Below are 15,389 nucleotides of genomic sequence, written 5' to 3'. Positions count from 1 at the left end.
TTATTTATAATTTAATAATAAATATTTTTTTCTCTTTTTTTTTGCAATTTTTCAAAATGAATTGTTTTTATACTCACAGATGACTGTATTTGTTTACTGTTTTTAAATCCCTATGGAGAAAATTAATAAATATTTCCAAAATTAAAATGGCTGAAAAAAAGGGCAGTCACTGTTGCGCTCTATTCTAATTATATGTTAATGATATATGTTAATCATTAATGTGGGTGCAGTTTAATCCATATAAACAGTCCAATATGAGCTTTCCATTGATGTATGGTTTGTTATAATAGGACAATATTTGGCTGAGATACAACTATTTGATAATCTGAAATCTGAGGGTGCAAAAAAAAAATCGAAATATTGAGAAAATCGCCTTTAAAGTTGTCCAAATGATGTTCTTAGCAATGCATATTACTAATCAAAAAATAAGTTTTGATATAGGCCTATTCACGGTAGGAAATGTACAAAATATCTTCATGTAACTTGTTCCTACATCTCAAAATCAGTTTTGTTTTTTTGTAATCAGATTTAAAACATTAAACTCAAGCTGAAAGGTTGTTTTAACTTTCTAGATTGTTTGTACGTGATTCTACCATACCATTTTCAGTTTTAATTTTCAAACACTTTTTTATGCTGCTGCCTGCTTCCCTTTTATGCTTCCATTGTAAATGCATTACTGCAAGCGTCATATGTTTGTTTTCACAGATTGAGGGATTATTCCAAATGAATTGGAATAACATAGAGTAGATGTTGATAGAGTTTACGTGCAGTACACAGATTAACAGATACAACAGATATCCACTCTGAGACAGGCAGTTGAGGTAAGCAGGTTAGAAAAGTCTGTGAAACCATCTGCAATCACAAACCCAATGTGAGCACACAGTAGGAGGCTCTCAGGGAGGCAGAGGAGGGACTGAGGGGAGGTGTGTGAAGTGTCATTAATCTTGGAGTTGATGGAGTTTATAGGTGTGTGTGTGTGTGTGTGTGTGTGTGTGTGTGTGTGTAAATCCTGCTATTTCCTGTGCTTGGAGGGTTCTGGACGAGGTTCTGCAGAAACTAGTGCATCTGGTGCAAGAGGAAGAGTGTGTGAGTATTTCACAACTACACACACACACATACACATGGACATAACGCTTTGTTTTCTGTACGCACCTTACACACTTTCAGGACTCAAACACACACACACACACACACACACACACAGAGTACAAAAGCTTTTTAACAGTCTGCTGTGTGTATTACAGCACTAGTGATTCATCCGTCCTTCCTTCACTCTCTCTCCTTTCTTTCTAATCTCTCTCCTTCAGGGCACGTAATCCTCTCACTGCAGAGATCGCCTTGCTTGATCAATTATTAAGCACTGTTTTTACAGATCACAGACATTGCAAACTCGCACACACATACACACACACACACACTCTTTTCTCTCACTGCTCCTCTTTCCTGACAGGCCCTGCAGAGCTTGTCTCTGGCTGACTCCAGGCTGCGTTCGAGGGGCACGGTGCTTGTGAATGCCCTCGGCAGCAACGCCTGCCTGAAGAAGGTGGACTTGAGCGGGAATGGACTCGATGACACAGGAGCACGGATGCTCAGTAAAGCTCTACAGATCAACACCACGATCAGGTACTCAGGGTTTTGTAATATGAATTACAAAAATGAGTGTTCAAGATGCTGATCGGTCCATACAGCATCCCAGCTGTGCTAAAATGCACAATATAATACCTGTTAACCAAGAAGCTAACTATTAACTTTATATGTCAAGGACTAGGGACCAGATTTACTAAACAGGGCAAATTAGCATGAGACTGCAAACCAATAAATACACCGATGAGAGTGGAAAATGCTACGGGTGATATAATGACAACGTGCAAATTAAAGAACACAGACACAGCCAGATCATATCCATATTGACCAGCGGAGTGTACCAAATTAGTGTAGGGTCACAAGCGAGCAGAGCTGATGATAATTAGTTGTGGGGAATCTACTAACAACACAGAAGCAAAATGGACGATGACATGCTTTTTTGGGGGGCGTTAAATAATAACGCAAATATATGCAAATTGCCAACCGCAAACTTTAGTAAATCATCTTGTATTATTATTTTAAATACTCTCCTCCCAAAAATTTTGCGTCTGAAAGGGAAACTCCTACAAATGCATATGAAGTAAGGACAGTTGCAAAATTAACTGTCCACACCTTTTCATAGCTTTTTTTTTTTTTTTTTACTGCATGTCTTTAGTAAATCTTACAGAGGGTTTGCGCTGGCTAAATTTGGTCGTAGATCTTCGAATGATATATTCTTTTCCATAGAAAGCTTTGCAAAGTTCAGCAAAATTCTGATCGCACACAATTTATGACGTCCTACATCCTGTGCACTTGTGCACCATTTTTTTTATGAAATGTTTTAGCTAATTTGCTAATGGATCATTTTTTTAAATATGGTGATAAACATGTCCCTTGACTTTTCTGTCATAAACATGATTTTATAACACTGTCATTTTATAACCTACCAATCTATTAAATAAAAAATGGTTTGACTTTCTCACATTTAAAAAAAACTAACTAACTATCTATCTATCTATCTATCTATCTATCTATCTATTCATTCATTCATTTTTATTTATTTATGTATTTATTTATTCACACATTTATTTATGCATGAATAAAATGTTCATTTTTTAATGCATTTACTCATTTATTTTTGCTCATTTTGTTTTCTGGGGTTAAGCATTAGTGTATCGTATAACAAAATAACAAAATAGGCAACTAATAATAATATTAATAATTAAAAACTAAAAAAACTAAAGTCAAATTAATAATGTATATATATATTTATACCCCTATTAGCTTTTATGGAATAAAACCGAACTGAACCTCAACAGCAATTAACAATTTTGACCCTAATTCTTTAAGTCTGTTTAACACATTTGACTATATTCAGAATTCATCAGATTTTTCCTCATAATCAGTGCAGAAAATGTACAAAATGCATTCAGATTCCCATCTGGTGCATTCATAGGCTGAGGGTGAACCAACTCCAGGGTAAGGCTAAAAGCAGCCAAATGTATTAAACATCATAAACCCATCTTTTTAGGCAAGAACCAGACATGGGTGTCATGTAGGCTAAAAAAATGTTTAATGGGACATAATTTGTATTTAACGTGATTACAATTTAATAAAAACGTTAGAAATTGATAATTTCCACTGTTATTCAAACAGCGAATAAATTATATATACAAAGTGACATTATCACTAACATTGATCTATCGCGAGTTTAAGCACTCTCAAAAAAACAAAACTATCGTTATAATCACTGAAACTGTATACACTGTGAAATGAATCTCTTACTTACATTGTACGTACATCTGCGCTTTGTTGTTTATAAGAGTCCGGAATTCAGTCAGCGAACGCGCGCGCACTTAACAAAACTAATGCGTTTGAACGATGACTCATCTGAACGCTTCTGATTGGCCATTGCATTCCTAAGCTCAACAGATATGTGATTGATTGGTTACAATACGCAACACTGTAAAAACGCCTAAAATGAAATACGGTGCAACATGAGCAGATCTTAATTTAATGCCGCAATCGACACTGTCTATTCATATTCACGTTGTTAGCAACAGACGTAATAGATTTAATTTGTTTGTGCACCTATGGGCCTATGGGTGCATTTATTAACAATAAATAATGGATAGGGGTTTAGTAATATAAAATTGCCATCGTTTGTTTCTTTCTTGTAGGAGTGTGACGTGGGATCGGAATAACACAAGTGCTACGGGTTTCCAAGATGTGGCTCGAGCCCTAGAACAGTATGACACACACACACACACTCCTCAATGCACACTCACCCCTCTGAGCACTGACTCACTCGTCTCTTTGAAAACGTATTCACAGCATGCTGTTACTGGGAAAAAATAAGAACTTCAGTCCATGCCTACAAGAAGCTGTTTGTGATTGCAGTCTTTCATCACCTCACTGGCCTGCCTGTGATGTACAATTAGAGCATTGTTCTGGAAACACCTCTCTTCCCTGGAGATCTACACAAATATTATTTAATGTAGAAACTTTTTTGCAGACTTGAGCTTGCATTCAGAGGACTGTAATCATTGTAAGAAAGATGTTCTCAGTACAGATCGCTTTGAAAAGTGTTGAAAGAAACATGGTACTCTGTTAAAAGTTAAAAAGAATGAAAGCAAGAAAAAACAACTTGTTTCTGAGACACAAATAGACAGTGTGTAACACTTTCCAGCTTCCTAGAGCTCATTCTTCTCTCTCGTGATGCGATGTTTGGGGAAAACTTTTATCCTGCTTCTCGATGGTCTTCTGCTCTCTCCTCAGTAACTTCACGCTGCAGTTCATGCCTATCCCACTCAGTGATGTCACACAGGCGTACCGTAGCTCCCCAGAGAGGACAGAACAGGCACTAACCAAGGTAAGAATGCTGCTTTTTTATTTTTAATAGGCTATATTTTTTATATTATTCCACATTGAATGATAGTCAAGATTTTAAGCACAAAATCAGACATGAGTTAGATCAACATTACCCTTTACCCATAGAAATAAACAGGCTTTTTCTTCTATACCTTGAAGATCACTATGCAAACGACCTGTGTTTCTGGTTGACCACCTTTTTTAGGTGAAATGAATAACAGCTTATGGATTGTTTGCTGTAGAGTCCAAAATAAGTGCCACTGCCCAAACCATAAATGACAGCCTCTTTACAAACCTGTTCTACATGACAAGTGACAAGTTCACAAAATAATCTGCGTTGAAACATGACACACAAACTATTAAAGGCGTAGTTCACCCAGAAATGAAAATTCTGTCATTAAAGGTGGGGTAAGCGATTTCTGGTAGCCAATGTTGACATTTGAAATCACCAAAACAAACACGCCCCTACCCCAAAAGGGTCTCGCCCCTATTTTGATAGCTCCGCCCCACACATACGTACGCAACCCAGGCAACGATTAGTTCTGTGAAACAAAGCAAAACCAATGTTACACCGTGTCTACACCGGACACGAGTGGCGCGGCGCGACAAAATACTATGGAACTCATTATAATAAGTGATGCTGTCTACACCATAGATATGTACATATAGATATGTACATATCTATGGTCTACACTGGATGCAGCGTGACACGACAAATCCCCGACAGAAAACTGCTGCCGGGTTCTATTTATGACGTGCTGACACAAATTCTTATTGCCTTAAGCCTTCTTTTGTTCGGCAGACGTTTTCCTCTTTTGTTTTTTATCCGCCATCTCTATCTGTCGCTCGGCTCGGCTTATGTCCGTCCTGTGCACTGAACGCTCTCTCCTCCACATCATGAGACACGCCCCTTACTGCTGATTGGCTACAAGTTTGTTTTGCTACTCGGCCCGAATCAGTTTTCTAAAGCGTTTTTGAAAAATCGCTTACCCCACCTTTAATTACTCACCCTCATGTAGTTCCAAACCCGTAAGACCTTCGTTCATCTTCAGAACACAAATTAAGATATTTTTAATCAAATCCGAGAGCTTTCCATTCAAGGCCCACAAAGGTAATAAGAACATCGTTAAAATGGTCCATGTGACATCAGTGGTTCAACCTTAATGTTATTTAATTTTATTTAATCACGACAGTACCATGACGCATGCGTGTGCATTCCTCTGCTTGCAAAGGCACAGCGCATGTGGGCTCCTGCGTCAGCAGCAACATACGCATGCATCGTGATACTCTCGTGATTGCGCAGTGGAGACTGACCTGGAAGAGAAGAATTGTTGAATAAAGTTGCTATTTTTGTTTTCTTTGCGCACAAAAAGTATTCTCATAGCTTCATAAAATTAAGGTTGAACCACTGATGTCACATGGACTACTTTATCGATGTCCTTACTAAGTTTCTAGGGCTTGAACGTGGTAGTTCTGTTGCTGTCTATGGAGGGTCAGAAAGCTTTTGGATTTCATCAAAAATATCTTAATTTGTGTTCCGATGATGAACAAAGGTCTTACGGGTTTGGAACGACATGAGAGTGAGTAATTAATGACAGAATTTTCATTTTTGGGTGAACTGCCCCTAAGGTCAGACAGAAATAAGGGCATAAACTTCAGCCACTTCTTTGTAACGCTGGGGTTGTTTGGAATGAGACAAAGTTGCCAGGAATATCACAACATTTGGCATATGAGTGTGTTTGTGTATATAACCAGATTGTGTACATACTAATCACTTATTAATCATAAATAAATAAATAATGCATTCAATAAATAGTGTTGTTACAGGTTTCCTATCCTCCTACTTTTTATATAATTTTATTTATTATATGAAATAGTGCTTCTTTTTTTCCAAAAAATATCTTTTAAATAAATTTTTTAACTCTACCATCATTTCAAAACAGTGCCTTTTTTCTTCTTCTTTTTTTAAATTCCTTTGAGTTCTGCAGTTCTCAGTTACTTCACTGTGGCCGGCTGGATCAGTTTGCTGATTAATGTGTAAATATGGGTGGTCATGGGTGGACAGCACTCTGGGATGCTTGATTCTGATTGGTCAGTTACAGATTTTAACAGTCAAATGTTTTTCATAATGACACACCCCTTTAAATATTCAGAGTATATTGGTCGATCATTGAGTTTTCAGTTAGCTATTCTTTTTTTACATTTTGTCCCCACAATCATGATAACATATTTGGATACATCCTTAGATATCATAGTAGATGGAACTTATTCATTAATCTTTTTCTATGATAATGACCCCTTTAAATATCCATAACTCTGTGTCCGGCTGTTTTGAGATTAACAGTCCCAAGGCACTGAAATGTTTATGCACATGTTTAATGAGCCCAGAGATGTGAAACTTTTACAAGGTCATTGCTGAAAGAGGGACACAGCAGACAATACATTTATCTTTCATTAATTCGCAGTATAATTACAATCATTTCCACATGACTGCATGGCTTATCTAAGCATCAGTGTTCTTTTCTTTGTCATTAATGAGTATTCTCTCCCTTGCTCTGTCTGTCTGTCTGTCTTTCCTGTGTTCCTCTCAGATCCAGCGGGCTTTGTTAAGGAATAACCAGACTCAGCGTTTCTCTCAGAAACAGGCTCTTCGGTTGCATCAGGGCCTGGTTACTAGTACTGCAGAACAGGTAAAGACCGCTTCCTGACCACCACCTCATATTCACATGCCTCATTGTCTACAACTACTGCAAATCCGACACAATTATTCACACTTCTAGTATGTGATGATCATGTTGGTTATGGGGATGATGAGGGTCTCGGGGTCAGAGTTTGGGTCATTTCTATTTTAGTTCTGCCAGTTCAGATTAATTGAGTTTAATTGGTGGCTAAATTGCAAGTGCCATTTCTATGCATTTCCTGTAATATATGAATTAAAATTGACTCGACTAAAACCCTGAAGTGTCATAGACATATTTCAGGGTCAAATGGCACTGAGGCTTTTTGTGAAAGGAGAATTGCATAATTATGCCATTTAAATTCTTAATTAGCTCTTTAAAGTTCTAGTGTGTTATTTCAGTGCAACTAGGAGCTTCAAAATAATCTAAAAAGTATTCCTGAACACAAACAGGTTGTCCTCTACCAAATTAATGGCATCGATTGAAATTGATATGTTGAACTAATATGCACTAACATTTAAAAGTTTGGGGTCAGTAAGATAAAATAAATTAATACTTTTATTCAGCGAGGACACATAAAATTGATCAAAACTGATTTATATTTCAATAAATGCTGTTTTTTTTTTGTTTGTTTTTTTATTCATAAAAGAATCCTGAAAGATTGATCACGGTTTTCTCAAAAATATTAAAGGGGTCATATGATGCGATTTCAATTTTTCCTTTGTCTTTGGAGTGTTACAAGCTCTTGGTGCATAAAGAAGATCTGTAAAGTTGCAAAGACTAAAGGGACTGTTTCCTGATCCTGGAAGAGTAGACTACATTGCCGGCTGTTCTGACTCAAAGACTGTAAGTACGTCTTTTATATTTAAAGAGTTTTTATATTTTATATATTTAAAGCCGGAGTCGTCACATGTCCTTCCGTAGTGCTTGTTGTTTGTCATTTCTCAGATCACAAATGCAGACATGGTTTTATGTTTACGCGTCGCGATGCAACGCAGCGCGTAAAAAGACAGTATAAGTCATTATAATCCATATTTATGTCCTGGATGACTGGATGCATCGAATGCCTCGTTTATAATGGGTTTTCATGTTTTTGAATCATCGCTCCGGCCTGACAGGGCATCATCACAATATGGCAAGGGGCGTAACATTTCCGTCTCACGCTTGAGGTATTCGGCCAATCACAACGCACTGGATAGCTGGCCAATCACAGCACACCTCGCTTTTTCAGACCGATGAGCTTTGTAAAAATCGACCCGTTTCAGAAAGGCGGTGCATAGAGGAGAAACAATAATGTACAGTATGTGGAAAATAATGTGTTTTTTGAACCTTAAACTGCATAAACACATTTCATTACACCAAATACACAAAATACTGTTCTTTTTAGCAGCATCATATGACCCCTTTAAGCAGCACAACCGTTTCCAACATTGATAATATTAATAAATGTAAAATACTTTAAAATACAAAACATGTATTGTAAATTGCAATATTATTTCACAATATTGCTGTTTCAACTGTATTTTTTTTATCAAATAAATGCCTTGGTGAGCATAACCATTCAAAAAAAAAAAAAAAAAAGATTATAAAAATATTACAGACCCCTAAACTTTTGAATGGAAGTGTACCTGATGAGAAGAATTCTATCTATTAGCAGTCCCATTTTCTTCATATGAGTCTTCATATTTACATTCTTCGGATGGTTAACCTGTCAATGGATTGTTTATATTGGTCTCTAACCAATAAACTAGTAAAAAGAGAAAGTTTTTACCTTAAAAGAAATGACACACATTTGTCATTTTAAACACTGTTTTTAAACACATTTTAAACACTTGTGTTTGTGAGGAAGCATCTCTTTCACATGCTAATGTAAACTCTGACTGATCTTACTGTGTATTGTTGGATCAAACTCTCCTCTCTCTCTCTCTCTGTTGGTCTTGCTTTCTTTCCTTCTCTGTCTGTTCCTTTCTCTCTCTGTCTCTTCTTTCTGTCCTGCTGCTGTCCCAGGTGATGGAGCGTCTGTGTGTGCGTGTGCAGCAGCAGGTGTGTGTGTTGAGAGGAACAGGTGAAGGGGAAGAGCTACAGGCTGCCAGACAGGTCCTCAAGGAGGCCAGGAACTCTCGAGCTGTGAGTGTGTTTGTGCATTTACCTGTCAAACGTCTGCGCAACCACTCTTCTTTATTTTCTTATTACAAATATTTTCCACACAGCAGTACAGTCAACACACCTATGAAAGAAGAACACAAATATCTTTTTTCGAAAGAAATTAATAATTTTATTCAGAGGATGCATTAAATTGATAAAAAATGACAGTAAAGACATTCATAATGTTACAAAGGATTTGAATGGAAAAATGTTCTTTTGAACTTTCAACTGAATCACAGTTGCCACAAAAATATTGGGCAGCTATATTTTTGATACCGTTTTCAATATTGATAATAATAGGAAATGTTTCTTGAGCACCAAATCAGCATATTAGAATGATTTCTGAAGGATTGTATGATACTAAAGACTTGAGTAATGGCTGCTAAAAATTCAGCTTTGTCATCACAGGAATAAATTACATTTTAAAACCTTGTTCAAATTAAAAACAGTGATTATAAATTGTAATAATATTTCACATGTATTCAGGTAAGACTTTACAACAAGGTTCAAGAACTAACAATAAGCATTTATTAATGGTAAATGTTCATTTATAAATGATACTATTGTTCATTGTTGATTCGTGTTCTTTTACAATACATTCCCTAATGTTCATTTAACCTGAAATGTTAAAATGTATTAACACAAGTAGAAAGTAACACTGTTAGTTTAATAAATGCTGTAAAAGTATTGCTCATTGCATTAACTAATGTTAACAAATTTAACTATATTGTAAAGTGTTACTACAAAACAAATTTATATTTATAGCAAAATGCATATACAAATTTATAACATTTCTGCATTTAACGTTTAAAGCAAAAGGTTTTTAAGATCATGAAGTCAAGTATGTCTAAACTTTTGACTGGCATATAAAAAATGACAGTAAAGACATTCATAATGTTACAAAGGATTTGAATGGAAAAATGTTCTTTTGAACTTTCAACTGAATCACAGTTGCCACAAAAATATTGGGCAGCTATATTTTTGATACCGTTTTCAATATTGATAATAATAGGAAATGTTTCTTGAGCACCAAATCAGCATATTAGAATGATTTCTGAAGGATTGTATGATACTAAAGACTTGAGTAATGGCTGCTAAAAATTCAGCTTTGTCATCACAGGAATAAATTACATTTTAAAACCTTGTTCAAATTAAAAACAGTGATTATAAATTGTAATAATATTTCACATGTATTCAGGTAAGACTTTACAACAAGGTTCAAGAACTAACAATAAGCATTTATTAATGGTAAATGTTCATTTATAAATGATACTATTGTTCATTGTTGATTCGTGTTCTTTTACAATACATTCCCTAATGTTCATTTAACCTGAAATGTTAAAATGTATTAACACAAGTAGAAAGTAACACTGTTAGTTTAATAAATGCTGTAAAAGTATTGCTCATTGCATTAACTAATGTTAACAAATTTAACTATATTGTAAAGTGTTACTACAAAACAAATTTATATTTATAGCAAAATGCATATACAAATTTATAACATTTCTGCATTTAACGTTTAAAGCAAAAGGTTTTTAAGATCATGAAGTCAAGTATGTCTAAACTTTTGACTGGCATATTAAATAAATTCTATACTACACATCACTTTAGTTTACACCATTGCTAGTGGATTTTAGTGCTGTGGATTTTGTCTGTAATCACATTATATGTTGATATTTGCTTAACATATGTTTTTTTTTTATATACAGTGCAGATGGCTCCATGGTAATATTCAGTCAGATGTTATTTATGTGCTGGTATAAATGCAGATATTCGAGTGACTGAGTTATTGATTCATGTGTTTTCTGTTTATTAGTTTAAGAAACTTTCAATTTCTACTACAGTACATATGCATTTATGAGCAAACATTAAAAGTTAAAAACAAATCACCTCCATGACTCTCATGCAAACAGAATCCTCATCAGTGAGTGAGAGAGAGTGAGAGATCATGACTGGTGTGTGAATTATGTCTGCACTGTCCTCTAGCTGTACCCCTCGCTGTGTGAACTGGCCCACGTGCTGTCAGTGGACGGTCCGGTGAGACAGAGGCTGGACTCTCTGGCTGGAGAACTCGCCAAAGCAGCTGATAAAGAACTACAGGTGCTGTCTCTCTCCCTCTCATCCTTCAGCCTGCTTTCTTGTTCTGATGGACAATTGATGGTGGATTTGTGCAGGTCATTGTGGACTCCATGGTGTCTCTGTGCCGGGAGCTGTGTCCGCTTTCTTGTGCCGCAGCGGAGTGTCTCTCTCCTCCCCTCTCCTCCATCTCTGAGCGCGTGTCCATCCCTCGCTCGTCCATCCGCACCGCTCTGATGGAGAGAGCAGCTCAGGACATCAACAGAGCTCTGGAGTAAGAAAGGAGGGTGTTGAGTTGTTGATGTTTCTGAAATTAATACTTTGAGAATTATACCCAAGTCCTTTTTTGATGTCGGTTCAGTCGGCGGCAATCTTTATAATGCCCCCAGGCAGCAGCTTTCAAAACAGCTGTCTATTTGAATGGGTAATGACAGAAATCTCCAAAACTGTTTTGCACGCTTAGTGTAATCTGTGGTGGAGCTTGCCTTTTTGGTATATTGGTACAAACTCAAGAAATTGGATAAAGCTTATAACTAAAATATGTATTACACAGGAATGATTTTACGGTAAAATCATGGAATGCAATTAGTCACTATCATAGAAAAAATACATGTATGTACGGTATTTGTGAATTTAAGGCGTGATGGATGACTGATGGTTGATTTGTGCAGGTCATTGTGGACTCCATGGTGTCTCTGTGCCGGGAGCTGTGTCCGCTTTCTTGTGCCGCAGCGGAGTGTCTCTCTCCTCCCCTCTCCTCCATCTCTGAGCGCGTGTCCATCCCTCGCTCGTCCATCCGCACCGCTCTGATGGAGAGAGCAGCTCAGGACATCAACAGAGCTCTGGAGTAAGAAAGGAGGGTGTTGAGTTGTTGATGTTTCTGAAATTAATACTTTGAGAATTATACCCAAGTCCTTTTTTGATGTCGGTTCAGTCGGCGGCAATCTTTATAATGCCCCCAGGCAGCAGCTTTCAAAACAGCTGTCTATTTGAATGGGTAATGACAGAAATCTCCAAAACTGTTTTGCACGCTTAGTGTAATCTGTGAGCGAGCTTGCCTTTTTGGTATATTGGTACAAACTCAAGAAATTGGATAAAGCTTATAACTAAAATATGTATTACACAGGAATGATTTTACGGTAAAATCATGGAATGCAATTAGTCACTATCATAGAAAAAATACATGTATGTACAGTATTTGTGAATTTAGATACATAACGTAAAAAAGATAGCAAAATGCTAAAGCCATGTTAAACTTTATTTTAACTTCTTTTTTTGTTTTACAATTTTAATTTTGTTTAAAATAAACAAAAATAAAATAAACAATTTTATTTTGTTTTATTATTTTCCCTTTAAAGACCTCTTGATTTAGATTCAAGGTCGCTATCATGGAAAAAACACATTTACATATTTATATCTAAATACAGAATGTAAAATAAGGTAACAAACAACACAAAGGCTTTTTTATTTTATTTTTGGTTACATTTCACTTTCAAAAGTCCACTTTAAACATTCTACTAACTATAAGTAACTGTGCAACTACATGTTCATTAACTGTAATTAATTTGCAACTACATTTCAACTAACTTAAAATATTATTAAATATTATTAGTAGACTCTTAGGTTAGGGTTAGTAGAACAAATTGACATTATTTTTTTTATTTATTTATTCTAAATATTTATTTTTGGTGTTTTGTCTTTATTGTGATAGGACAGTATTTTGGTAGTATTTTGGTATTTTATTTTATTTTATATTTTATGTTATTTTATTTTTTGCAGCTTAGTCCTTCAAAGGCCCCTTGATTTAGATTCTTGATATTGATTCACCTTGCATGGTTGTATCATGGGTGTATCTAAATTTTTGTCCAAACAAATGATCTGTGCGATGCACCCGTCGATCAAAATCATGAAGTCTTTATTGGAAAGCCAAACCTACTTTTCTGTAGCTACTGTTTTCACAGTTGGAACTCCCAGCATGGTTTTAACATGCTCTAACAAGTTTTTTCTGTGTCTCCCATCTCTTTCAATTTTAGGGAGGTGAAGCTATCTGTGGTCTCGTATCTCACAAACTCCATAGTGGACCAGATCCTACAGGAGCTTTATGCCACACACAAAACCCTGGTACTACAAACGAATTTCTCTCTCCATTCATCTGTTCATTCTGAACACGTGCACAAGCATCGCTCTTCCTCACGCATCTGTTCATCATCACAGCTCCGGCAGGTTTCACAGATGAGACGGCTGGAAGACGGGGAAACAGCCAGGCACACACATAGACATGCTGACATACTGGATGTTGTGGAGGATGACTTTGGCATCAGCATAGTGAGTGTGTTATGTGAATCACTCGCAACTGACTCAGTTGTGTGTTTGGTGGTGTTTACAGTATCTGTCATCTCTTGTAACTCAGCGGTCTTGTCATCTGCTCAGTTCGTGATGTTCTCACTCACTTCTGTCATTCTGCACACAGGACACAATCGCCATTAAGAAACGCAGCTCCAGGACCAGACGCATTCGTCCCGTGTCCAACAGACTCAGTGAGTCACACATGCACGCTATGTCGGATGAAAGCAGGACTATCATTCATTTTTTAGTTGAACACTCATTCAATGCTTTCAAGTCATGTATACTTATACTGTGTATAAATTTTTCAGTTTAAACCCATTCATTCTTTATATCATATTTTAAGCTCAATTTCATTTATAAAACATATTTGACATTTATTAGGTATGTCATTTTAGCATGTTAATTTAGTGTTTTTAATTAATTATAAAAATAATGAAAATACAAATAAATAGTTGCACACACTTAATTGTGCTCCATGACAATTAAACAATTAACGGAATAGTTCACTCAAAAATGTAAATTGGATAGAAATTTACTCACCCTCAGGCCACCTAAAATGTAAATGAGTTTGCTTCCTCATCAGAAAATAAAAATTGGAGAAATTTAGCATTACATCCCTTGCTGACCAATGGATCCTCTGCGGTGAATTGGTGCCAGCAGAATGAGAGTTCAAACAGCTGATAAAAACATTCTATCATTAAGGCATTTTAACTTGAAACTGTCACTTCTGGCCAAAATATCCAAAAAGTCCATAATCCATAATAATGCTTCCTTCAGTGAAAAAGTCCATCCCCTGTTGTCCTCTCACATCAAAATCCACTGACATATTTGTTTAGAACTGTTTTTGTTTGTAAACGGTGCTTGATCTGTCCATATTTCTATACCACTTTTTCACTGGAGAAAGTAATATTATGGATAGAGCTGGGAAAAAAAATGGTTTGAAGTTAAAAACATCTTTTTTAAAAATCTTAATGATGGATTTGTTTATTACAAACATGCAGTTTATGGATTAGCTACATTACTTGTGAATTATTGTGATGTTTTTATCAGCTGTTTGGACTCTCATTCTGACGGCACCCATTCACTGCAGAGGATCCATTGGTGAGCAAGTGATGTAATTCTAAGTTTTTAAACAGCATGTCATACAATTAATTCACTCTCCTTCAGGTCTAGGTGACGACCCCAACTCTTCACCTTTAGTGTCCACTCCTCAGACATCTGCTCCCCTTTCACGCTCAGCATCATGGGAAGGTCTGTCCACCCTGCCCACACAGGGTTCACCTCTGCGTCATGTGACCCATGTCAGACCGCGTCCACCACGAAGACACAGGACTGCACATGCTCCCTTTGAGACAGTAAGAACCAGCACCATTGCCAGTATTGCCACACCAATACTAATTTATACCAATATACTAATGTATACCAATTTACACATTTATATATCTTTATATAGAATTTTTAGTGTTAAAATAAGGTATAAATAAAAATGAAGTAAATGTCACAAAATGACTTAATAAACTTCGACAATTTCAGGCTTTGCCTCATATTGTGTTATTGCCCTCAAGTCTTGTGTTAGCCACATATTCATCATATATTTATGATCAATATTGTTTACAATTTAGTTTGATAGATATACTTGGCTAGGGCTGCCACTAATGATTATTTTTATTTCGATTAATCTATCGACTAATTTATTGATTAATCGATTAA

The 15,389-nt window shown here is 36.2% G+C and overlaps 1 protein-coding gene across 5 annotated transcripts in view; it reads left to right on the top strand.

The window, feature by feature from the left end:
* Positions 1 to 15,389, top strand: part of carmil3 (capping protein regulator and myosin 1 linker 3) — a 69,296-nt gene that overhangs the window by 44,710 nt on the left and 9,197 nt on the right. For all 5 annotated transcript variants that reach the window (XM_016549818.1, XM_016549819.1, XM_016549815.1 and 2 more), the window contains 12 exons: positions 1,032 to 1,086; positions 1,451 to 1,623; positions 3,744 to 3,812; positions 4,342 to 4,435; positions 7,026 to 7,124; positions 9,120 to 9,239; positions 11,244 to 11,357; positions 11,432 to 11,607; positions 13,367 to 13,454; positions 13,548 to 13,658; positions 13,804 to 13,870; positions 14,847 to 15,034. In XM_016549818.1, the coding sequence (XP_016405304.1) occupies positions 1,032 to 1,086; positions 1,451 to 1,623; positions 3,744 to 3,812; positions 4,342 to 4,435; positions 7,026 to 7,124; positions 9,120 to 9,239; positions 11,244 to 11,357; positions 11,432 to 11,607; positions 13,367 to 13,454; positions 13,548 to 13,658; positions 13,804 to 13,870; positions 14,847 to 15,034 (1,354 nt within the window). The remainder of the gene's footprint in view (positions 1 to 1,031; positions 1,087 to 1,450; positions 1,624 to 3,743; positions 3,813 to 4,341; positions 4,436 to 7,025; positions 7,125 to 9,119; positions 9,240 to 11,243; positions 11,358 to 11,431; positions 11,608 to 13,366; positions 13,455 to 13,547; positions 13,659 to 13,803; positions 13,871 to 14,846; positions 15,035 to 15,389) is intronic.

The sequence above is a fragment of the Sinocyclocheilus rhinocerous genome, unplaced genomic scaffold (genome assembly GCF_001515625.1).
Source record: "Sinocyclocheilus rhinocerous isolate Xijiao unplaced genomic scaffold, SAMN03320098_v1.1 scaffold254, whole genome shotgun sequence".
In the NCBI taxonomy this organism is placed as follows: Eukaryota; Metazoa; Chordata; class Actinopteri; order Cypriniformes; family Cyprinidae; genus Sinocyclocheilus; species Sinocyclocheilus rhinocerous.
This window is presented reverse-complemented; position numbering and strand designations above follow the sequence as displayed.